The sequence below is a fragment of the Mixophyes fleayi genome, chromosome 8 (genome assembly GCF_038048845.1).
Source record: "Mixophyes fleayi isolate aMixFle1 chromosome 8, aMixFle1.hap1, whole genome shotgun sequence".
Lineage (NCBI taxonomy): Eukaryota > Metazoa > Chordata > Amphibia > Anura > Limnodynastidae > Mixophyes > Mixophyes fleayi.
Window position 1 is genome coordinate 121,190,641 of NC_134409.1, and position 25,608 is coordinate 121,216,248.

Sequence of the window (25,608 nt, forward strand, 5' to 3'; positions counted from 1 at the left end):
CATTATCCTCCGTTGCATTCAGTATCTGCTGCTTCTACACATTTACCAAATCAATTACATTATGCAACATGCAAATTTAATAAGAGCCCAGTAAGTTCAAAGCCGATCATTGCTGCTCCTCAATAACCCCCAGCTGAACATTGGTGTGTTCCTATTAGTCTCAACGCTGTGTTCTGTGTCTGTAAGAAGAGAAGGAACAGTTCAAATGAGCTTCCTCTACAGGGAGTATGCAAAGCACTCCGAAGAGTCTTCTAAACCACATCTTTGTCTTAACAACCTCCAGATGGACTTAAAATGATCCTTGGTTAAGTTCAATTGGCTTTTATTGTAAGTAAGGTTGTGAAGCTCTACTTCAGGAAAAGAACTAATTAGAAAACATAAAAAATTCTATTAAAATAAAGCATCAGGGGAGAGGTGTTAAGGCTGCAAAAAAAAGAAATATTATTAAAGCTGAAATATATACATCTATACATGTGCCGTATGCTGATAGGATTTTACATTGAGGAAGCAGTGTGCAATTCATTGAAAGGACCACAAAACATTTAAATTATATTTGAAAAGAGATGTAAATTATATATTGCGGTCTCTGCTTATCTGGATGGACACAGGGCTTTTTGTACAATACTTCTTGGATAATGGTGTTCTTCTCCGGCCGCTGTGTTCCAGGCTAGCTTTGGTTCCATGGCCGTATCTTGCCGCCGCCACACTTTCCTTAGTCCACAGGGGAATACGGAGTACAGCCTTCAAGCGTTCTCTGAAAACCCACCTCTTCAGACAAGCTTATGATATTCCTCAATCATCATCTTAATCTCCCTCGGTTACCCTATCACCACCCTCTACACAGCTAACACAAGAAAACAACCCTCTGATCAACATTGCTGCGCACACAGCACACTCAATACTTTTACTTTTGCACTCTAGCTGGTCCAGTGTGCAATATGATGTAGCACATGCCCTTGTGTTTCAAACTCCAATTGTCCTATAGATTGTAAGCTTGTGAGCAGGGTTCTCTCACCTCTCTGTCTGTATGTATTACCCAGTATTGTCTTATTAATGTTTGTTCCCAATTGTAAAGCGCTACGGAATATGCTGGCGCTATATAAATAAATGATGATCATGATCTGTTGAGCTCCATGCACACTGCGTTCATTTTATGGTAATCTCAGGGCAATGAACCACAACAGACACAGACACCCGTGTCTATGTACCGTCATTCAGTGCACGCAGTGCGGTACTTGGCTGCCTTAGGCCAGTCTGAGTGATGACCTGTTGCTACTAGAGATGCTCAGGCTCGGTTTTCCGAATACCGAGCCCATCTGAACATCGTAGATCCGAGTTTACTCTCCCGCTTCCTCGGATCTGAATCGAGGCAAAACGCCACTGTTGCATCGTCAGATCTCGCGGGGTTTGAATTCCGTAAGTACCTCCCTCCCCAGGAGATCCAGCCCCATTGCTCACACAGAAACAGGGGTAGCAGTGTTGTTGTCACTCTCCAGTCACCAGTGACATTGCTCAGTGCCATTGCTCACATAAACAGGAGGGGTAGCAGGAAATTAATGTTATTGAGGTTAATAATAATTTAGGAACAAAAAAAGAGCCAAATTATGTGAGCATTTTCAGCTATTAAAAAAAAAAAAATACAGAACCAAAACCAAAACACGAGGTTAATCCAGATCCAAAACCAAAACACAGGGGTCTGTGAACATCTCTAGTTGCTACATGCCACCACTAGTGCTGTGAGCATACCTCCTACTTGTATTATTTCCTAATTGGAACGGCGTGTACACGAGAAGGGGGAGTGGTCACTGTACATGGGGTGTGGCCACATCACGTTTGGACATGCCACGCCCCTTGTGGGCATGCCTGTGTTTCTGAAGCACTGAGCCATCCCCCCCCCTCTTACCTTCAACTTAAAACACCCCTTCAGTGCTGTGGGAATGGGCAGCGGGTGCGCTTGGCATTGATGTGCACCCCTTAGCGGCACATATCTCCGAACTGTCTGGATCTGCAGGACGGTCCACTCAAATTGGGAGATATTAGAGTATTATGCAGGACAAAAGAATGTCACTGTCTAGTTGTCCATCTATACACAATTAGAAAGGGAAACTTACAGAATATAAATGTTGGCAACTAGTATCACACTAGTCAAGAGATGCTTAAGTTATTTACATCTTTTTTTCCCCACAATAATTCTCTCTCTTCATCTTACTTTATAAGTGTCGTGCCATTCAAATGAAAGAGCACCAGGCTGATTCAGCAGGCATCCTAGTAGTTTAAAAAGAAATCTAATCCTTGTTGCTGTGATTTGTTCTGAGTAAGGAATGATATAATTAGAAATGTTTCAGATTATTATTAGTCGTCTAGACAAATTCTAATTTGACTTAAAGACTCTAGTGTAGCTTTATGTGAGGATAATTGAGACATTTTAATGGGATTTGGAGACGGAAAGCTAAAAAAAGGACAATTAAATAAAACAATAGGGTACTGGTGGGTCTGAAAGAAATGAATGTGCGATGGCTACATGAGGTTTCTGTGATGATATGTGTGAGTGAGAGACCTAAGGGGATCCGGCTTAAAATATATGTATTGTTATGAATTATGATTAGTAGAATGTGGCTGTACCGCCAGTTAGTGGTTTATGTAGATGTCCATCATGTCTGGCTTCTGTGATGTTATAATGACTGCTGGTAACATCGAACTAAATGGTAATTTACTGTAATGTCTCTTCTTTTTTCAGTCATACATTACAGCTTTACAGGGTGGGGTACTAAATGACGATGGCGATAAACCCGACAAGAGTTAGAGCGACACTAAAATGGCGATCGCTCACATGCCGACATGTACCAAGACAGACTTCCCCAAAAACTGACACACGTTATTTCCGACAGGGCTTCTATAAACTGCGACAGAAGAAAATGCCGGTACTGTGATTGTTGTCACTTAAAATAACGACAGTCACATTACCGCTATTAAGGGGGCAATAAGAGGAACGGTGGCTTGTTGATGTACAACCCTTATTAAAAAACACCCGGGTCCTCGCATTGCCCCCTTAATATGGTAATGATGAATGCCACCGGCTTTACGAACTCCGGTAGACCTGGCTCAGAACTTCAATCGAAAATCACACATGACGACTTTAAAATTCTGCCCAATGTACAGGGAACAAGTGAGTTTGTTTATTGTAGAGTTTACAGGTTCTGCAAACCAGGAGTAATGGAACTTTCTATAGTGCTAATATGACAAAGGTAAAATATAACTCCATCAGTAGATTCCAATGAGACAGTGCTCCTAGTGGCAAAACCTAAGTATGCTGCACAGTTGCTATGCTGTTAGATCGAGAGGTCAAGTTGACAAAAGGATAAAAAGTCTAGTAATACCCCATTCATACTGCACCAAAATCCCGGGTTTTTGCCGGGGCGGGCTCAAACGACCTGGGTCTTGGTGCAGTATGAATGGTACAAGTCAAAGATCACGGGTCTAAAAACCCGGGTCTTCAACCCGGGATTTATCAAGGGGTAATTCCCGGGTCGGACTCGGGTTGCCTGCACTATGAATGGTGCAACCCGGGTTTTTCAACCCAGGTTGCACAGAAAACAAGCTGATTGGCTGTCTGCCTGTCTCTGGAGGATGATGAATCACCACCCACTTTTGCATCATCTTTATGCGTCAAAAAACCAGTCACCTTTCAATGACATCACCATTTTTCAGCCAATGAAAACTGCTCTGGTGATGACTCCCACAAATTGCCAGGGCACAGACTTGTGCAGTATGAATGGGGTCAACCCGGGAAATTCCCGGGTCCGAGGTGCAGTATGAATGGTGTTTTTGAGCTGGGACGCTACGAGCCCCGGCAAAAACCCGGCTTGAAAAACCCGGGATATTGCTGGGGCGGCAGTATGAAAGCGGTATTACTATACCAGGCCAGCTGGGCTATCTGTTACCTGTACAGGACAGGATTATCCAGCCTGCTCTGATGAGCTTTATTACATGTCAAACTTGCTTTCTTTCTGCTTTTCTCTAACCTGTTGAGCATTCAGACTCCGCAAATTTCAAAAGGAGAACATTTTAGAGATTTGCTGGATAGCATTGTCATTTTCAGTGCTTAATAGAAAATCTCTGTCTGTTTCAAATAGTCTGCCTCCCCTCATTTCTAATCAGTTTATTACATAAGAAAGAAATACTGCAGGAAACCAGCAGCGATTTAGAGATACAAATTGTATACGTGGGAGGCTGTGTCCTGCGCTTCTTGTTGAAGCCATCGTGATCACTTGCCCTCGTATTACATTAGTGTTCACATAAGTGCACAGGGAATTGTGAGCATAAGAGTCACTGTCTGCTTTTAAAATCTCATTATAATCTAACAAGGATTTGCATTTACTTATTGTTATGTGAGACATTGACTTACCAAGTACTTTGGCACATGAGACTTGTTATTTTTCTAAGACACAGCATGTTGATTCCTCATGCACAATGAAAAGTGCTTCTAAAAAAGTGTCTGTCCCCACGTTGGATTGACGAGAATTCTTTTACATCTGATGAGAAAATGCTTGTTATTCCTTAGAACCAATCGACTGGTTATTGCAACATGGGGGAGGCAGGTTAGAGGACAAGTGGAATAGAAATATTGGGCTGCTTAAGGGGAATTTGTAAAGTGTTAACTAAAAACGTAAGTGTCATGTTGCTGAGGTCTACTAAAACAATCCCACCTTTTCTAACACTCCTGCTTCAGGTTAGTAGTTGCGACGTTTTTTTTATTGCAGGTTAATATTAATGGTTCCGTTGATTTACATTTTTGTAGAAGTTTCAAATTTTTCCAACACCTGGTTTTGGTAATCTAAGCATAATGTCTTCAGAGAGTGACGAAAGCCCTTCACATTATAGTATCAATTATCAAAAGATCCATTTAATATTGCCCATACCAAATTTTTAGTTTCATAATAGTCATAATAATTTTCTCACCTTTGCCTACAAAGCCCTCAACAGCACTACACCTGCATATATCTCAAATCTGATATCAAAATACTCTCCCTCCCGCCCACTTAGATCTACCTCTGACCTGCGCCTAGTCTCGTCTCTGGTAGCCACCTCTCGCTCCCACCACAAGACTTCTCCCCACTTGTGGAATTCCCTACCACGCTCAGTTAAACTTTCCCACAGCCTTCAAATCTTTAGACACTCTTTGAAAACCCCATCTCTTTTTTTTAGAGGTGACCTTATCCCCAATAATACTACTCACACTAATGCACCCTCACAATTGTCCCAATCTCCACTCTGAGCCACACTTGCTCCTCTTGTTTCAGCTGTACCCTCTTCCACTTACAGTGTAAGCTCTCTAATGAGCTGGGTCCTCCATACCCTTTGTTTTAATGCCTACATTTATTTTGTCTACCTTGTATGTCCCTATTTTATATATGTCCTGTTTTCCCCACTGTACAGCGCTGAGGAGCACTGTGGTCCATTACAAATCTACAATAATAAGAATAGTCCCTTTTAATGGATCTGTAAACCTAAATTTGTCCTACTGCCTAGTTAAAGGTTTTGGGGCCGCTCCGTGAATCCATTTTTTCCCGGAGCGCTCTCTGATAGGCTCTGCCACAAAACAAAGGAGAAGGGTGTCTGAATGGCCAATCACAAGCTGCAATCAAGAGATTACTTATTGTGATTTGTTCTCATGCTCACACCCCCCTCTGCTGGCTCTTAAAAGTTGGTTCGCTAAATGTATATGGAGAATAATGGCTCCTGTAGCAGCTTTGGGGGGTCCTGGCTAGGGAGGGGGGGGGGGGGGGCACTTTAGTAAAATCTTTTATCTAGGTGGCAATTTAAAGTTGTATTTTATAACCTTATACGAATATCAGTCATAAGTATGTGTATACGTTTATAAAGGTTATAAAAAAGACAGGTATTTGAGAGAAACCCGTGATCATAGAGGAATTTTGTGCAGAAGTATAAATGAATGCAGATGAAAGCCTAAAACAAATGCATTTCTCTGCTATGGTTACTGCCAGTTACTATAGTACTAGAAGTGAACTTTCTCTGTGATACAATTAGCAGTCCTTGGCTCAGTACACCTGTCAGCTCAGGTTGACTGTTCACTGTGCGGTGCAGTCATCCATAGTCTCACAGTCACCTAGTGCCTGAAGTCAAATCACATCACCAAATCTCAGCGCATCCAAAGTAGTTTTTTTTTCTTTGTGAATTTATCATCATATTGGCTGTTGTGAAACAAAATGTTCCACAAAGACAGAATGAATTTTGTTAGTTCCAGCCCTGCAATGAGGCAAATGTTTTCAACATATTATGTAGTCGTACTTCTTTGTACTAAGATCCATTCTTACTGCTCATGTAATTAGCAGGAAACTGGCTCCCTCGCGGAGTCTGGGGTTATGTAGACCTTGGATAAATCCACATGTTTTAACTGGATGCAATCCCACTAAGGAATCAAAGGCAGAGGCTACAAGGGAGCTTATAATATTCACCCCGTGGTAGCCAGAAAACAATAGTCAGCTCTCAGATAGACTTTTAAAACTAACGTGGACAACATCGACTCACAGGGGAATCACAGTTTTCCAAAATATCGATTCACATAACTAAAAAAATTTTTTTTAGTTATGTAGGTAGGTGTCATTTTTTCCCATATGGTCACAGTTTGTAGAATGTTCTGACAACTAGAAGACAATATTCTAAATATTTGCCGCAACACTGATCTTGTTCTATACAGACATGATCAATAATGGGGTTCTCACGTGTGGGAGTGTTTTTTCCAGCGACAGTCCTAGTTTCTGCCCCTTTTCTATGTATAATTCAGATACTAATCTTGGAACCCCCCCAATCCAAACCACTCTAGTTAGAACGTCTTGCGTGTAACTGATTCATAAGTTGCCTTCACTGTGCAACAAACTACACGACTTATGGTACTGGTTCCGTGGTTCTAAGACATCCTGCCTGTTCAATGGCATACCAAAATGTTTTTGCTTTGTAACTGAGCTCTGTGCTTCCTTCTGTCACTCAAGCATGCCACAAAGGACTATGGCTGCTTGTTACAGCATGGACTACAGGGCAGCACGGTGGCTCAGTGGTTAGCACTTCTACCTCAGAACAATGTTGTCATGAGTTCGATTCCCGACCATGGCCTTATCTGTGTGGAGTTTGTATGTTCTCCCCGTGTTTGCGTGGGTTTCCTCCGGGTGCTCTGGTTTCCTCCCACACTCCAAAAATCTGCTAGTACAGTGGATCCCAAACTTTTTCAGTTCAAGGCACCCTTAGGGTCTCCATAATTTTTTCAAGGCACCCCTAAAGTCAAAATAATTACCAATGAGTCCACCGCCTTGCTTACCCACTGGCCCTTTCCGAGGCACCCCTGTGAGATTACCAAGGCACCCCAGGGAGCCTAGGCTCACAGTTTGGGAACAACTGTGCTAGTAGCTTAATTGGCTGCTATCAAATTCACCCTAGTCTTCCTTTCTCTGTCTGTCTGTGTGTATGTTAGGGAATTTAGACTGTAAGCTTCAATGGGGCAGGGATTGATGTGAATGCGGAATTAGTGGTACTAGATAAATAAATGATGATGACTATAAGGAGATATCTTTCTTTCTAAATCAGAATATTCTTAAACAGAATGTTCTCCAGTACCTGCTAAACAGGCCACGCTGGGGCTTACACATGTCGGGGCTTCTGCCGCATGTTACGCACCACTGAGCTAATCTATTTCTTCAAAGTTACATTTCTTGTCGATCAGTGAGCGTGACCTCAATTTTCACTTATAGATTATTTTTCTCCATCTTCAACTTAAAAAAAAAAATAAAAAAAAAATGATCCTGTATTTGTTCCCTTAAGCAAGGTCTCTAATTGAATAGACTGCCCACAGCAGCACAAAGGTGAATGTATCCAAGGTATTACTTTCAATGCTGGGAAAAAAAAAACAACATTTAAAACCAGTGGCCGTTAGTATAGGAAAGACTTCATTCTGATAAAATGTTACCCCCCGATGGGTCATTTCTCTTTCTTGCCGGTTGTAAGGATTGAAAGATCTTGTACACTGCTGCTTAAATAAGCAGACACGGTTCTGCGGGAAGAAATCATATTATTTTCTCAAAGGAGAGTAAGTGGTCCACTGCCCTAAGATTGCTTTAAATAAAATTTCATCTGTCCCATTTTGCTGTTCAGCAAATGACACATTCTATCAATCAACCTGCACTTTGCTTTTTTTTTTTTAACTCGACTGGGGCGGCAATTTCTGTTAGTTGCCATTTAGCATTTAAGAAACCACATGATTTGTTTTATGCACTTTTCCGTTATAGAAAAGTAGCTTATATTGAAACATTACAATGGAAAAAAAAAATGTTTCAACATTATTTCAGATTAAAAACATAGGTCCTTTTAATATGTGACCCCCAAAAAATGCATCCTGTGTATGGTGGAGACAGGTGATCCTGCTTTTTACAACTGTTAAAAACAATAAATTTTAAAAGGGTAAATATAAATACAAAATTGAACCAAGGATCACAGAGCTGAGTACCAGTCTTATTCTAGGCCCCATCTCATAGGCAAACTGAGGAAGGGGGGGTTTTTAGTGCCTGGAACCCCCCTCCAAGCCTGGAGCACTGTATAATTGAGGTGGCTGGACCCTGCCCCAGCTTCACACAGCTCTGCTTGAAAAGGGAGAGCTGTGTGCACCTAACAGTAGTGCACGCAGCATTGCCCGTGTATATTATGGGGATAGGAAGAGCCGGAGAGCAGCCAAGCACTGTCTAAAATTATAGCCACGCCCCCATGCATGCTGGTCACGCCCACTGGCGGCGCGGTGTGGAAACTCCCCTCTACAAATCCTGCGTTTGCCCCTGCATCTGAAAAAGAGCATGTTTGTAAATATGCCCTGTGAAAACGGGTGACAAGCATGACGACTAAAACACGCTTTAGCTGCGATTTTTCACAATTTTTTTTTTTTACTGCATCTGCCTTTTACCAGTTCTATTGTACTGGGGGTGCCTGTTAACTCGAGTGATAGATCGTACCACATTCTAAATGTAAACGTGGCATTAAAATTTTAGAATGCAATGAACCATAGATTCGTCATCGGATGGTGTGATTATGATACGTGTGACTGAGCCCTAAGCTCTGACCTAAAATAGGTGTATTGTATTAACATCATGACTCGTAAACCTATGTGTACTCTTGACAGAATTGTTAAATATCTATAACTACAAAGTCTTGTTGGCACTAGCCAGGATATATTTGCAGAACTCTGAGCCAGGCAGGCAAGGGTTAACGTGGAGTAGTCCGGACCGACATGTCCCCCGGAGGGACTGGTGGATGTATATGGTTTTTATAACGACCTTTCTCTTTCTCCAGAATACTGCATAGTGACAAAACGCTGTACCTCTCTGAAATGTCATTATAATGTATTATAACAGCTGACTGGGTGGTGGCCGGCTATGAATTATGAATTTGCAGTGTTGACGTGTCAAATTCAAATTGAATAAAGACTTTGGGGGGAGATTTGATAAAGCTTTTTAAAAGGAAAAAAAAGTGGAGGTGTTTCCCATAGCAACCAATCAGATTCAAGCTATTATTTATCTAGTACAGTCTATAATCTGATTGGTTGCTATGGGCAACACCACCACTTTTTCTTTATAGAAGCTTTATTAAATCTACCCCTTTAAGTGAGGCAATGCAGTGTCCGCAAGGTCTCTGCAACTCCAAAGACATGTTCGTAAGACAATGTTCTCTAACAAGAGGCAGGAATTGGTGATCTCAGTAAGATGTCTTAAGAGTTCTGCCAAACTCCGTTATCACTGAGAATACTGTATTGTTGCTACTGAAAGCCACCAGAAATAACCACGCTGTACTTATACATAATATATAGCATAGTACATAAAGCACACAAACTGAAATTCTGCACTTTTTCCCAAAATTAATACATTATTAAGGCAGCTGATGCTGCATTGTCAGGTCCAAGAGCTGCAAAAACAGAACATCGTGTTTTTAATGAATGCCAAAAAAAAAAAAAAAAAATCCCTGTCACGATTCACAATCTCTGTTCGCTTAATGGTAATGTCTCTGCCATGCCCCGGACGGCTTATTCCTGTTTTACTGCTAGGACTATATTACCTTTCCTGAATATTAAAAATTAGGACAGCCCTGCAAAGCTGATAGAGGATTCCCCAAGTGAATACAATAATTGGGGGACATTTCAAGTCTTCCTGAGAATGCTTTTAGCTCTAAAGAGGTTAGGAAAATCCAAATGTCTTATCCCTCGCATCATTGAATCTGATATTATCTCCAGCGGCCTCGGGCTCACACAGATTCGCACAAAACATATTTTTTGCTTCATCAGACTTGTCAATAGCTATACATTTTTTATGACTGGATGTTTTGCGATATCCTGGTGGGGGGTAGTGGGTGTTCAGAATGTCCAGTCCTTGTGTCTGCCTGATCTTCTATACAATGTTGTATGCTTGCACATATGTGTATAGGGTCTGCTATAGATTGGTAATCATTTCACATACAGGCGCACACACGATCGCTCTTGTGTTTCCTTTTACAGTCACTCTGAGGAGCCCTGCTAAACATTATAATAAGGTTGTTAAGGTGTGTGGAAAGGGCTCATTTAAATGTCATGTATTCTATTTTAGTGAGACATTTTGCTTTAAATATTAAAAATGCTTCTGCCTGGGATTTTTTTTTTCTCCTGTAACATTTTTGTTGTGTTCTGTTTTACTTCCAGGCCACTCAGAAAAACAATCCGGCTCTGGATCCCATTATTCACGGACTGAAGGGCGTTGTCCATCATGGTAAGCCGCCGACATGTTCCGTTTTATTATTTTTTTCCACAGAGTAAAGTTTCTACTAAATTGGGTATTTTGATGAATTTGCATTCGACAGATATTTTTGCCACCAGCTCTGAAGACAGCTGAGTATACTTTGGTGGAATGTCTGTCAGACTCCCGAATGTCAGACAGTGCTCTCAGACTCCCGGGAGAGCAGACCATTCTCCCACATCCCACCCACTTCGCTAGTGAAGCAGGCAGGGACTTGGCGGGATTCGCAGCGATTCGCCTCATCGTGGCCCCACCCCCACTTAGCGAAATCACAAATTGCGCAGCAGGGGAGGGGTATATGAATCATGTAGGATCTCACTTTTGGGCTCTCCTTGAGGAGAGATAAAATAAAAAAAAATCCTTTAAATACTGTATTTTTGTAAAAATTAAACAAGAAAAGTACAATTATAGTACAAAATAGAGACACAAAGTATCCTGGCGCTTCTAAAAGCATGCTAGTAGATTTCTGTTTTTACACTGAAAGGTCACATTACTTATCTTCCACGTGTCTCTTTTTTAATTAGTTGCAAAATTAGTTTTGACTAGAGAACATGAGTATTACTCACTGGTTCCTTGAGCCCCTAATGCCACGGTACAGGAATGTTACTATACAATGACCTGGTGCTCTCTGTCAGGCGTGGTACAGGCATAAGAGCCATTATTTGATTAGCAAGGATCAAGCTCATATTTTACCTGAAAATGGATTTGTGCTAACAGTAAGCAATTTGTTTCCTTTCAGTCACGGCTCTGTGATACGTGCGTTATAAATCATTACAAGTTACTATACATCACCCATATTAGCACAGCGGCACAGAGTGCTGATGTTTCTATCCTGCTATTTATCTTGTGTATGTTCTGAAAATTCTCCTCTTAGAATATTTTGTTCCTCCATAAATTATTTGTCTTCGTGTTTTGGTGATGATCATAAATCAAGTGTGTCCATTTGTGGAAATCATTTTAACTTTGCAGAACATTATTTGAGGAGATTTCTCTGTTGATTAAAATGTGCAGTTTGCTGGGATTGTGGTAACCTTAGTGTGTTGCCTTAATATAGGTTTTATTTAATTATGATAACCTTTGTGCAGTTAATCATAAAATCTTTTAGTTTACTGACGTTCCTAAGTCGGTTTTAATTGAATTTTTCCTGCAAACTGGGAAGTTATAGTACTTGGTTTTTTATTTATTATTTTTTTTTGTCTAAAATAATGTTTTGTGCATTGCTAGACACATTTCACTGGGTACAAATACATATCATAATATTTTTTTTACTCAGCAATGTGTGTAAGCATTTTTAAACCGATCGCCCCAACCTGTGTGGATCACATTGTACAATGTTATCTCACTGGATTCCTTTGTCATTAAAAATGAGCAGTTTGCTGTTATTATGGGAAAATGTAACTACAATGATCCCATCATTTAAATTTGTTGGTTTCTGTTAATGTCCGTAAAGTTAACTGACAGTTTTCTTTTAGCCACAGAGTTTTGGAATGATATCCATTAAAATTAAGCAAAATTGGCCATTGTATTAGGAACAACAAGCGGTTAGAAGTATGATTTCTATGCTTTCAGACGAAAAGTATTCCATATGTCAACAATATTTGTGGGAAAATACTCCTCAGATACTGGCACATTGTGCATGTCTGTTTAAGAATAGGTACACACTGAAGAATTATCCGAGCGACGTGTTATCTCAAACGGTTGTACCTACGACTGAAGGTCCGATCAGTCTAGTGGTGCATCCATACGCACTGACACGATTTACCTTAAGATCTGTGCTCTTCATCTGGTCCTCTAGTCTTCAGAGAATGGCAGCACAATATTCATTCATTCATTATAGTCACATTGTCACACTGATTAAAACCACCTTGTTATAGCTTTCCACATGTCCTTAACGGATTTACTTAGCTTCTGTGGCTCTGAAACAAAACATTCTGTCTCAGAACGAACAAATGAATTATTCCTTCTACAGCACTCTCTACATTTATTCACCGGGACATTCATCACTAGCATCGGCTGAAAAGAGCACGACTCTGTAAACTCTATGGAGATTGTGAGCATGAGGGCATACACACTACATGATCGTCAGAAAATATTAAACCGTACGACCAACCAAATGAACCGACAATCGACACTATACACACTAAGTAGACTTCCGACCGAACAGTCGTATGTCGGCTGATTTGCCCGATTATTGGACGAAAACACTCCAGTCTGTACCTAGCCTAAGAAATGACACACGTTGGTCTTTCATTCTCTGCATCTCTCTATGATTGTGGATTTAATCGCATTGTTCAGTCTTCAGCTGAATTCTTGTTTAGAGTCCTGAGCCAGAAATAATGTATTCAATGAGTACTTGGCACAGTGTTTTTTATTGTTCTAATAATTGCAATTTGCACGTACGTTTCTTAGTGACGCCAGAAATGATGATGTGGTACGTGTGCCCCCTCTGTGTTTTGAAGGCTAGAAAATCCTAATCATTTCTTTTACATAGCCGTTTAGAGACAGAAGTTATGTCCATGGGTTTAGCAGAAGAGATTTCTACCGTCTTGTGACTGGAAACCTAAAACCAGTTGACACTTTTGGATTAAAACAAATAGCGCTGTGGATTAATTGTCCTACTTTCGGAGCCATTTAATGTTGCAGCTGTGAACGGCAATAAATCTGCAAGAAGTGAAAAATAGGTGTTCAAATCTTACAGGAGAAATTTCTGTTCCAATAATATGCCCCAGGCATAAAATAGAGAAATCACTGCTGTACCAGTAATATATTCACGTGCTATGAATACGAATATACGTAATTATTCTCTTTTTTTTTTTTCTTGATCATTATTTGTTAAAGTTTGTCTCCCAGAAATAATTTTAAGATAGTGTTTCAAAATGCCTATAATGTACAGGACAGATGCACTAGAGCACTTGAGGAGTACAGCTACTTTCCATTTTGATGTAATAGTTTTCGGAGATCTATTTATCACAAAGTATCCCTGTTTATGCAACGATTTGGCAGCCTCTGTGAGCCCTTGTCCAAACACTTACAGTTGAGTTCGGAGTGCTATGGAGAGATTAAAGAGGTAATTCAGTGAAATTTTTTGGCAGGCGGTCTGGACTTCGATTGACTGTAAGAGTCCCAGTGGACTAAATGGAATCATCCCGTAACGGGCCGTAGAATGACAAAGAAGTGCGAGCGTTTCCTGCTTCTATCAAACTTTTGTAGGTTTTTTATTTTAAAATAAGCACTCGATGGTTATAGTCTCTAAATGAGATATTTCCAGACAGTGGTTCCTTATATAATAATCTATAACATAAGTATTTTTTTAAGTAAACCTAAGCAAACAATTTAAACCGCTTAAATTAGAAAGTAAAGGTAAGGCTTCTATAAGTAGTAGAGGTGCAATAGATCAACTGTCTTATATGTAAATTATTCTTCATTCGCATGCTTGACTTGGCATGGTGAGGGATAGGCCAAAACATTATATATGGATATTAATTTTAGGTAGCCTGCATCTGTTTGTGCTATAGACTGGAACGATATAATAAATGTAGCAACTGATTGGACAATGAACAATCACCAAATCCAATCAGATATTGCAATCACCATAGACCTCCAGCCAGGGCCGCCATCAGGGGGGTACAGGGGGTACTGTTGTACCGGGCCCGGGCACGCCAGGGGGCCCGGTACAACAGCGCAACACAAACTTACCTGGGGGCCCGCTGTCTTGCAGTCCGCTGGTCTCCGCTACTCTGCGCTGTCACCGTGACAGCCAGGCACCCGAATGCGATCGCAGGGGTGGAGGAATCATTCCTCTGCGATCAAGTGATCTGGCTGTCACAGGCAGATCACATGATCGCAGGCCCCACGATTTCTGATAGCGGCCCTGCCTCCAGCTCACGCAGGTTGAATTACTTACCTAGGCTTGGCCTCTGCAATGAAAGCCCATTGCTTTTCCTCCTAGATCAGGCCTGTCAACCAGTGACTGTCCAGGGTTTGCGAAACTACAAGCCTCGGCCTGCTTTGCCAGACAGTAACTGGCAGGGTATGCTGGGACTTGTAGTTTCACAACACCTGGAAAAGCCTGTAGGCTTCCGGGTATGAGGGTGGGTGGAAAGTGGTGACCCTTACAAAGCCCTACTTGGCAGCGGGTGACTATGGAAAGAATGGGAGCTGTACAAGACTGGGTTAGTATTAATGTTCCATTCTGTATAGTGCAACATATCAAATAGATATTGCACAAGGACTGATGTGTATGAATAAGCATTCTATAACCATACAGTATCAATAGCCTCTTTGTCATCCACTTGGAAAACACTTGAGTTATTTTTTTTTCTGTTCCACCTTGAGCAGTATATACGTGTTTACTTTCCAAGAGTCTGTTTGGTTTCTATCCCCTTGTGAAGACCTGTAGAGCAGCAGGGGGATCAGACTAGGTTTCATTTGGAGAGTTCTGCTTTGGGCAATTGATGAAGGAAAGGAGAGGATCACACATAAGACTGGGGAGATTTGATGCTCGGGGAGCTCTCCTTTACTGCTCAAACCTACTTGTAGGAAAAGTTCAAATATTCCCTTTCCCCAGGCCTGGCTGAGATACACCCAGGACCGGATAGAAGAGCGGAGTATAAAGTAAACAGGTATTGTACTGCAAGATGTAACCGAGGAGGGTGAAGATGGCAGCGAGCACTTGACTCTACATTTTGTCCCAGTTGTAATTCAACAGACTGGAGCACAAAGCTGTGATTTTCACTTAAGGTGTTGAATTGGTTTCTTTTGAATCCCACATAATGTGCTTTCATGTAGATAGAAGAATATAAAAAGGCTGCTATTGTAGTGATCAGCCGCTGGCTATTACCACGGATGGGTTCCAAGGGAGCAGTGATGCTGAATATAAGACGATACGGCTGCTTTTTAACCCCCCACTTCTCCATGATTATGGTGAAATAAGATGATGTTTTTGTCAAGTACACATAAACATTAACTCCTAAATTACACGTGAACACAGCGCTTCTTGCTGGTGGACTTAACGCTACATTACTCGCCTAACAATGAGACTGCTCGGAGGAGGTGGCGGAATAGATTTTGCCGGCGCTGAAAGTGTTAAATGATCGATTTGGACTTCACTTATTGAAAGAGTCTCTTTTGAGTTTTCACCAATTTCACAGTAAAGTCAACAGGTCCACGTGTGCGTAATACTCATGTCTCATTTTGTAAACTACTATGTAAATGCCGCTAGTAAGAGAATTTCGATGCAGACACAATTTTCTTCTGTCTATATCTGTGCCACTAATTTCATGAGTCCATGGGGACTAATTACACTAGTTACATGGCACAGCATAGAGATCGCTAGATCCCTTGCCAAATGCATTTATGCAGCGGGATCTTTGCGTTGTATTATTCGACACATGTGGCTGATCCCTTACAAGGAAACATTGGGCGCAATATACAGCTAATACCTATACCAATGGCATAGTACATCACAAGTGGTGGTATCTGCACATCATTGAAATCATTAATGTATACACCAATTTGTGTATAGAATTGTGGGGGGCAAGCCTCCAGCTCCACTGGCTTTACTGAGCTATAAAAACCGTCGATGAGGATCAATCGAACAGTATGCTTGGAGAAAATAAGAAAGTGCTTGTAACATTGTTATCCTTATTATTGTGGCAATTATGCAGCACTGTATGGTCATAGAATGCTTAGGCATACACATCCGTCCCTGTGCAAATGGATCTTACAATCTACATTTTACTATTTTATCTTTTTTTATTCAGATCATCATAATCATCATATATTTATTTATATAGCACCACTAATTCCGCAGGACTGTACAGAGAACTCACTCACAGCAGTCCCTGCTCCTTTGGAGCTTACAGTCTAAATTCCCTAACACACACACACACACACAGACTAGGGTCAAATTTTGATAGCAGTCATTTAACTTACTAGTATGTTTTTGGAGTGTGGGAGGAAACCGGAGCACCCAGAGGAAACCCACACAAATCCAGGGAGAACATACAATCTCCACACAGATAAGGCCATGGTCAGGAATCGAACTCATGACCCCAGTGCTGTGAGGCAGAAGTGCTAACCACTAAGCCACTATGCTGCCCCACCATGACAGACGGTGTCAGGGCAGGGTCTTAATGGGATATGATACAGGTCAAAAAGCAGAGAATGCAGGCATTCAAATTACTGTGACATCACTGGCTCCACCCCAGTGTATGAATCAACCAATCCACCCAGTTCATTTCCGCAAAGCAAGTCTGCCTAGCTGTCAGTACTGTCTGCTCCGTTCGAGAAGCACCTCCCTCTTAACCTGGCAACCTGCTGCACAGGAGTGAAGATGAGCATGGTGGACTTATTACAATAAGTATAAATACTCCTGTAGTTTCTTGAATATTAATCAGCCTTTGTCAAATACTGGCTTTGCTTACGTCACACTTTGCTTTACGCACCCACTCGGGTGTCCAGCACACTTCCCACTAGGCTGAGCAAATCATAGTGTTAACAGTTTCGTTGTTAGGAAAATTCCTAAATGCAGCCCTTTCAGCTCTCCATGGTGTAGTCCCCATTAGATTGACCTTTTAACATTTTTTTTTTTTTGCAAAATTGCTCAGCCCTCGCTCTAAAGTTCCAACGCTGGACCACACTTGCCTCTACCTGCTCTGCCTGTTTTAATCATAAAAGGAAGACAAAATGCTATACTTTAAGCTTGCTGTTATATCACTGGCGATGCACCAATCTGCATAGTGTGTTTCTGTTAATTAGGGGACTGTAATCATGTTGTTCTAATACATGTACTGTCAAATTTGGGAGCCTTGTATGTGGGAAGGGCTAGGATAAGATGTACCAATATGAATAATGCACAGAGAGCTGTTTAATGTACCTCTAGAATGATACAAAGTTTACACAACCAAGTTAGATTTGCAATTTTTTTTTTAAAAACAATGTAGCACAGAAACAACAAATGAATGTGATTATTGTAACCAATACTTTTAAGCAGAAATATTATGCAGCTGTTGGCATCCAGCCCAGTTTAGTGATAGATGAGGACATTACATGTCCTTCAAGTATAAGGGCTTGTATTTGGGGGGATCAGTGTGTGCCTGCAAAAGCCCTTTAACTTTGACAGCCCAAAGAATAACTTAAGTGCATAGTTTGACACACTCATGCGCACACACGCACGCACACGTGAAAATATGTAGAGAGGTTAAACCGTAGGGACTGGAGGTGTGTAGCGAGCGCAGCACCTGATTGGACAGCAGCCACAGCCAATCATCGAATGTGCAGACTAAATAGCACTCCCCATCTGCTCTTCTAGCTTGCAGAATTCATTAGAGTTGAGGCTCTGTACATGGTACATACTGCACTGTGCTGCAGGGAGGCTTTCAGAACATGCAAAGTGAAGCCGAATTACGAGATTTGTCTTCACTTTTAACAGGCACTTTTCAACACCTATATACAAGACCTAAAAATAAATCCTTCAGGTCTCTTCATACTGTCTGACGTACGTTTGCTGAATCTCAAATCCCACACATTTAATTGTAAAAGAAAAAAAAAAGCTAGCTATAGAGTGCTGGCACGTATGTTAAACAGACAGCTCATTGTAATCCTCCCGCAGCTTCATCAGTCATTATGTTCTCCCAAATAGTTAAACTGAAGGACAGAATGAAATGAAATGTAGACTGCCTAATACACTGTGTATTTAATATGAAAATCATCCATTATTCATGGGTGGAATTTGAATAACTTTGAATTTAGCATTCCTGTTCTTCTTTCGCTTTGATGAACAATTAATTATTTAAAAATGATACAGTAGGCATATGGCAAAGACTTCTGTACGATCTCTGCCTTACTCCCTGAAACATGATCTCTGGGATTCTCCTATAGAGTGCCGAAACAGAAGAGGAGTATTAACTCCTCGATGGTTAAAGAACAAGTAAATACTCTACAAGTGATTAATACGCATTTAGTAGGTTTTACAAATGTGTTTTATTCAGCTAAATAATTTGCCAGAATTAAATGAAGTGTATGTGCGCACACATAACTTTGTTAATAATTGTCACCTTTTAAATAGTTTCTTTTGAGGGCTTCACTTGCATCAGTCTAGGGTAGTACAGAAGCCTAAAGCCTTGTAGTAAGATTGTACAGTTTGTGGTTTTATACACCAGGGCATGGATAGCATCTCTCTGTAAGTTTTGTCAGAAACAACTGACATGCTCTGCTTTACCATTTCAGCTTTTTTTTTTCTACAGCAAAGTTTTGTTCGTAGATTCGGGTTGTGCCTGTTGGTGATTTTGAATGGGTAGAGGTGGGAATATTCACTACACTTTACTATTACTTGGTAACAAAATTGCCATGAGTCTTTGGGTATAGATGTACTTAGAATGACTTTATTCTATGGACACTGTGGAGTTATCCTTTAAATTTGTCTAAATTGCTCGTCAGTCAATTGATTTTATCCTCAATGCCCAATACTGGAATTCAAAGTAAGTACTATACGATAGTAAGTGTTGACTCTTCACCACTCAATGGCATTTTTAGTTAATGTTATTATGCTTTCAGCTCTCACTGTCAAGGAGTATACAGTCTGTCTTCAGAGTCTATTAACATTGCAGTCATGTTTCCTTTCCAGAGATAAACATTAAACAGAATATGTAATCCAATGATGGTTTATAAAGATTACTTTTTCCCGCAGATCTCCATGCTATTGAGACTAAATGTGGTCAGTGTGCTAGAGAAGCCTTTACTAATTATCCTGCATTAAATGGTCATCTCATCACTGCTGTTGCTGTGGATATTTCAGTTTCCCAGTGAAGGATGTACTGAATTGTCAAGTGTTTATTCTCGCTCGTAAGGATCACTTATCGTCTGCACCCGGTGGAGGCAGCCATCTTGCCTGAGGACACTAGTGCAGTCTATCCATTCACTAAGAACTAGTGACTTCACTCAGGACTGATCACAAAATAATATTCCTGTGATGTCACTAGTTCCATGTGACCAGGCTTCTCCTGAGACGGGTTCATTATTTGTACCCTATTTAGGAACAGAAGTGTGATATCAGGTATAAATATCTCCAATGTAGATTCTGTGAATGTGTAAAGGGAAAATATACACTGTGCATAACCATGGTTTATTTTATTTTTCTATCAATGTTCAGTATACCGTAGAGAAATAAATTATTCAGGCGAGGGTGACTAATATCTCTGCATATTTGCATTTTTTAATCGGAATGTTATCCGCTTAACACTTGCTGGGCTGACGTAAAGTATCAACAATATACTCCAAAAGACAACACTATATAAAAAATAAAACCTGGTGGAATGATTGTTTGAAATGAAGGACTTCTGAGACATTGGAATACTTGTTACCCCCAACACACATTGCTTTAAGTGAGAAAGTGTACATGTTGCCTACTTAGTGGTTGATGGCTGTAATTGACTGGCCTGGGTGATCTCACTTGTTCCTGGTGAACTGATAGGCTGAATATTTGGTTCAGACCACAAACTAGTCACCATAACTATGTGTCTGTGATCGGTAATTGTTCAGTATAATGTTTGTTTAATGCAGTGGTCAGGGAACAGGGGTAAATTACCCCAAATGGGGTAAAAATGAAATTCCTGGGGGTAATGCTGCCAATTCACATGCTGTCAGTTGGATTGTAGACCCCTTTAAATGTGAAATTGCTGTTGTACCAGAAGAGCCGCAAGGGTTGGCAGAGGCACTTCTTGAGCTTCGATACAATAATGAAGCACGTATTGCATTTGAAAACAAAGCAGATCTGTCATATTTTTGGATGTCACCAGCGGCAAAGGCATTCAAAATTGCACATGAGGAGGCAGTCAAAAAGTTGCTGCCTTTTGCAACAACCTACCTTTGCGAACAAGGATTTTCCACTCTACTAAACATAAAAACAAAGCAGAGAAATCGATTGGATGCTGAAGACTGTATCCAAATTGCTCTGACATCAAAATGCCCCAATATTGATGCTCTCGTAGCCAAGCGCGGGCTGGGAGAGGGAAGCCCGGGGAACAGACAGGCAGCCGCATCACATGACAGGGGATGCGGCCGCGTCCCCTGTCATGTGATGCGGCCGCCTGTGCGTTGACGCGGTCGCATTTGATATCATCAGATGTGGCCGCGGGGGGAAATTATGTATTTTGCATCGGGGGGGGGGGGGGGGGGGGCGGCCTACCCCCTGGCCCTAATAGCCGTCTGACCCAGCGGCTGCCCCTGCTCGTATCAAAAATGAAGCGACATCATTTCTCCAAAACCTGAAGCTTTGAAGTTGAAGCTTTCAAAGAAATTTTGAATAGATTCAATAAAACTTTGAATTCCAATAATTAATAATATATGATTTCCTTTCTCTTCAAATCAAGGGGGTAGCATCGGTGTATCTAAATATATTTTGGGGTAAAAGAGTTCCCTGGCCCCTGGTTTAATGGTATATTGAGACTTGATACTCTCAGGGAGAGTGACTCAACAACACTGCAGTAATTTCTTGTGTTCCAGATAACTCTTTAGGGGGGGGGGGGGGGGGCAATTTCATGAGAGAGAACAATGAGTAGAATTGACCAATGTTATCCAATATATTTTTATGCTAGAGACCATAAATACCTATGTGCTCATCTGTTCTCTGTCTTTATACCCCTAAAAAGCAGATTACACCCACTGCGTTCCATATGTCACATGCCCAAATATGGAGAAGTGATTTGCAAGTCAACAAGGTTTTCACAAGTATTTTCTTTTGTTTTGCAGAGAAAGAAACATTTCTGGACCCATTTATCTTAAGGAATTTATTGCCGTCTTCGCTAAGTAGTTTTTACCGGTATACAGGCTCCCTGACAACACCGCCGTGTAGCGAGATCGTGGAGTGGGTGGTTTTTAGCAGACCTGTCCCAATCTCTTATCAGCAGGTGAGTTACAGCTGGATACACAACCTCCACAAAGTGTGCGATTACTGTTCCCTCCTAGATAGGTCATCTTGAAATCACATTGATAAAAACTGTGATTGTTATAAAGAAATTCCATTGTGTAGGGTTGTACTAAACAGCAGATCCTTCATGCTGCCCCTGAGAGTTCTCATCTCTAAACCAGTGATTCTGAAATCCAGTCCGCAGGGAACCCTAACAGTGCATGTTTTCAAGTTCTCCTCAAAAACCCAAGTCAAATAATTAGTACTACCTCTGGATCCTTTAAAATGTGTTATTCAGTATTTAACACACCTGTGCTCCAATTAGATGATATAGAAAATATGCACTCTTAGGGGCATATTCAATTGTCCGTGGGAGTGCCGAAAATCCCGCGCTCAAAAAATATTACCGCTGCGAGCTGAAATCCAGCGAGTAAATTACCATATTAACGGTTTTTCCGCGCACGATTACCGTAATATCGGTAATCGTGCGCGGTCGATTTTTGGCAATCCCGCCGACAATTGAATACCCCCCTTAGGGTTCCCTGAGGACTGGATTTGAAAAACCCTAGACTAAGCATTTAACCCCTTCACTTTCAGTTTGCACAATGTTCAGGTAATATTGATTACTATGGCATATGCTATATCGTCAAATATGTCCAATGCTTCTAGGAGCAAGTTGGATATAGGAACATAGTTTTGTATGGAGGTGCACTTGACACCACATTATTTCTGTGTCAGTGTGACAGGAGCCCCGCACTACTCTGTGCTTGTTGGGGCCTCTGGTCTTTCCGTTATCTAACTATCAGTCTGCGGCTTCTTGCTGCCTCCATCCGTTCCTCACACCAAGAAACAACCCTGGTCGCATGTAGCACTGTCTTCACTAACACAATTACATGAGGTCAGCAAACTCGCCTCCTGCTGCTGTGACCATTCTGATTAGATGATTGGCTGCATGGTGACCATTCTGATTGGCTGCACTGTGACCGTTTTGATGAGACGATTGGCTAATAAACAGGGTACACACAGTCAAGCGGGTGATGAAGACTGAATGCAATAAGGTGGTCAGACCCTAGTAGAACACACCTTAACATTGATGAAGCTGTTGGTCTACTTTTAACATCTGTTGATCATTTTTGGTAACTATGTATCTCAAATCTACAAATATATATATATATATATATATATATGTGTGTGTGTGTGTAAGTACATCTTTCTGCAGTCCCTCATCTGGTGTTAAGCAGCTTAAGGTTAATGTAACATGACTGCATTGAACTCGTTCCCCACACTGTATTTTCCTACACACACAGCGTGTAGTTCCGCAGCGAGTTCCCGTTCCACAAGTAAAGTGCAGCCAACCTGACCGCTAACATTTCTTACTGACACAATATTTATGCAGTTCTCTAAGAAGCATTAAAAAGATACCAAGTAGCGGAATTTAGAGGAAAAGGGGATTGAAAACCAGGTCATTTGTATCCCTATTTAGACCAGAAATAATTGGTGTAGTGAATTTCTATGTGAAATGTAAAACTGACAGAGGGTGTCCTTTTTAATTACTGAACACTGTTCTGTCCTATAATATACATTAGGGACACCAGGGTTGGACAAAAAATACCTGACTCCTATGATTTGTGAATCCCTGCCATAATCATTTATTAAAATTGCTTAGAAGCTAGTGAGAACCCTTGATTTATACATTGCTCTAGCTTGTATGCATTATACCCAACATTCATAGAGTTTCCCTCTAAGCTCAGCAGTATAAAAATACAATGGATTAAAAACTGTACGTTCTGCAGAATCGCAGTGAACACTGGGCAACATTTATAAAAAGCCAGTCTATGCAGATCTGGGACTGCTGGCTGATTAATGCTTGTAATAAGTTTAATGTTTAAGTCCTGCAAAGAAGGGGTGTGGCAATGATACGATTAGGGGCGGAGTTTAGCACAGGGCAAGGTAAAATAAAAAAGTTGCAGACTATGAATAGATCCCAGTTATAGTAATTAGCTTTAGGTAAACGCAAGCTGCCTGCTTGGGATGCTGTAATTACAGTTTTTAGTAATGTGTGGGTGGTTGGTTTTTTTTTCAAAAAAAATTAATATAGCATCATTTTACCCTGTGTACTGGTTTATTTTTAAAATGTCCCAAAAAATGACATAATGCAATCAGTCACACACAACAGGGTATATGAGAACTGGTTAATGCCTAGTATACTCAGGAATTGTTCTCCTCGCTGTCTTCATACATATTTGGTTGTAGTCGGTCAGACAAGTCAATCTTAGCCGCTGGCCGGCCTCTGTTCTGCTTCCAGACAAATACCCACATCATCTATATGCATGCAGGCTGACTATGATACTGTTCCTACTTGATCGTACTGCTCCATCTGTTAGTTTGGCTCAGCGTCGTGTCAGTAGAGGCTGAGAGTCACAGCGCTAATCATGCGGACAGAGAAAGGTGCAAAAACGACATCACAGATTCCGCTTTTCATACAGCATGCAGTGATTTTTCCAGACGTACCTGCTGCATTATTGATTGTGCCGCAGTAGCCGTTTTCACGAGCGATTGATATATTTTTATGTTCTCCGTTTTGAAGGAACATTTATATTAAGACGTTAATTCTGTCAGAATCACTTTGAAAGGTTTTCTTGCTCCAAGAAACCCATGTATTCTCCTGTATGAAAGATGTGTTCTTTCACTATTTTAAGTAAGCACACATTTTTGTGGCCAACCAAAGGTATTATTCCATTTTATTATTAGGTGCAAATATTCTGCCGTAATTCCGATATATCCAAAAGTGTGACACGGAGCAAAGCCGCTGTCTGAAATGAAAAATATGGGGGGGATTTATCTAACCCAAAGCTCCCAAACGGATTCAAATTCTTCTAATACACTTTAGAAATTGAAATCAAGCAGCTGATTGGTTGCCCCGGGTTACAGCCACCTATCTGGCACAGTTACCTGTGCACCAGAGTTTATAAAATTGCTTTAATAAATGTCATTAGTTGTTCTAAAAACAGGGTGAAATGCTGATAACAAGCAATCCAATATTTACTCCGATTTTCTAAACTGCAATAGAAGAATACAAGTTAGAATCTGGTTGTGCACCACCTTTTTTCCTTTGCACCAGGTGTCATGAATATTTCATACCTGTTCGCATTTGCTTCTTGCTATTGTATTGTTTTAAAAGCTGTGGGCTGATGTGTTGCCAGCGTTCAGCCGGGATGAGTGTCAGTGGGTTGATACATTTTCTAGGTAGGACTTCACAGCTCAAAGCAAAACCTCTCTCCCCCAAGTGTTTGTGAGCCGCTTTAAATAATGTTGTTTGGAAAAGGTCTTTAACGCTCCTGTGTAATTTCTGGTTTCAGCTGGAAGCTTTCTATTCCATATTTACCACGGAGCAGCAGGACCACGTCAAATCCGTGGACTATTTGAGGAACAACTTCAGACCAAAACAGCGTCTCAATGACAGGCTGGTGTTTAAATCCGCTGTGAAGGATGCCTGGAGCCAGGACATGTCAGACGACTTGGACAATCTTTTTGGCACAGAAGCTTCAAAAGGTGACTTATTTTGCATGTTATAAACAGGTTTTTATGTTCTTTCTCTGTTAGCGCTGAGATCTGAAAGACAGGTGTTTCATTAAATTGCAGTAAGACCCTTCTTATAACAGCAGGTATTCACATTCTCATTCACGGTTCGTCTAGAACAGTCGTCATATCACAAAACCAAAGAATAAACCTCACTCTGGGAGTTCTGGGTAGGAAATTGCTCTGAACATGCCCCTATTGGCCAATCATATGTCCAAGTCTACTGTTCCTGCATGCATGCATACATCCTTATCTGTGTGGAGTTTGTATGTTCTCCCCGTGTTTGCGTGGGTTTCCTCCGGGTGC

At 41.0% G+C, this 25,608-nt stretch overlaps 1 protein-coding gene across 3 annotated transcripts in view; it reads left to right on the forward strand.

Moving 5' to 3' along the window:
- PTPRG (protein tyrosine phosphatase receptor type G) overlaps nucleotides 1-25,608 on the forward strand; it is a 393,194-nt gene that overhangs the window by 253,968 nt on the left and 113,618 nt on the right. For all 3 annotated transcript variants that reach the window (XM_075183332.1, XM_075183334.1, XM_075183333.1), the window contains exons 6-8: nucleotides 10,724-10,790; nucleotides 21,567-21,724; nucleotides 25,083-25,275. In XM_075183332.1, the coding sequence (XP_075039433.1) occupies nucleotides 10,724-10,790; nucleotides 21,567-21,724; nucleotides 25,083-25,275 (418 nt within the window). The remainder of the gene's footprint in view (nucleotides 1-10,723; nucleotides 10,791-21,566; nucleotides 21,725-25,082; nucleotides 25,276-25,608) is intronic.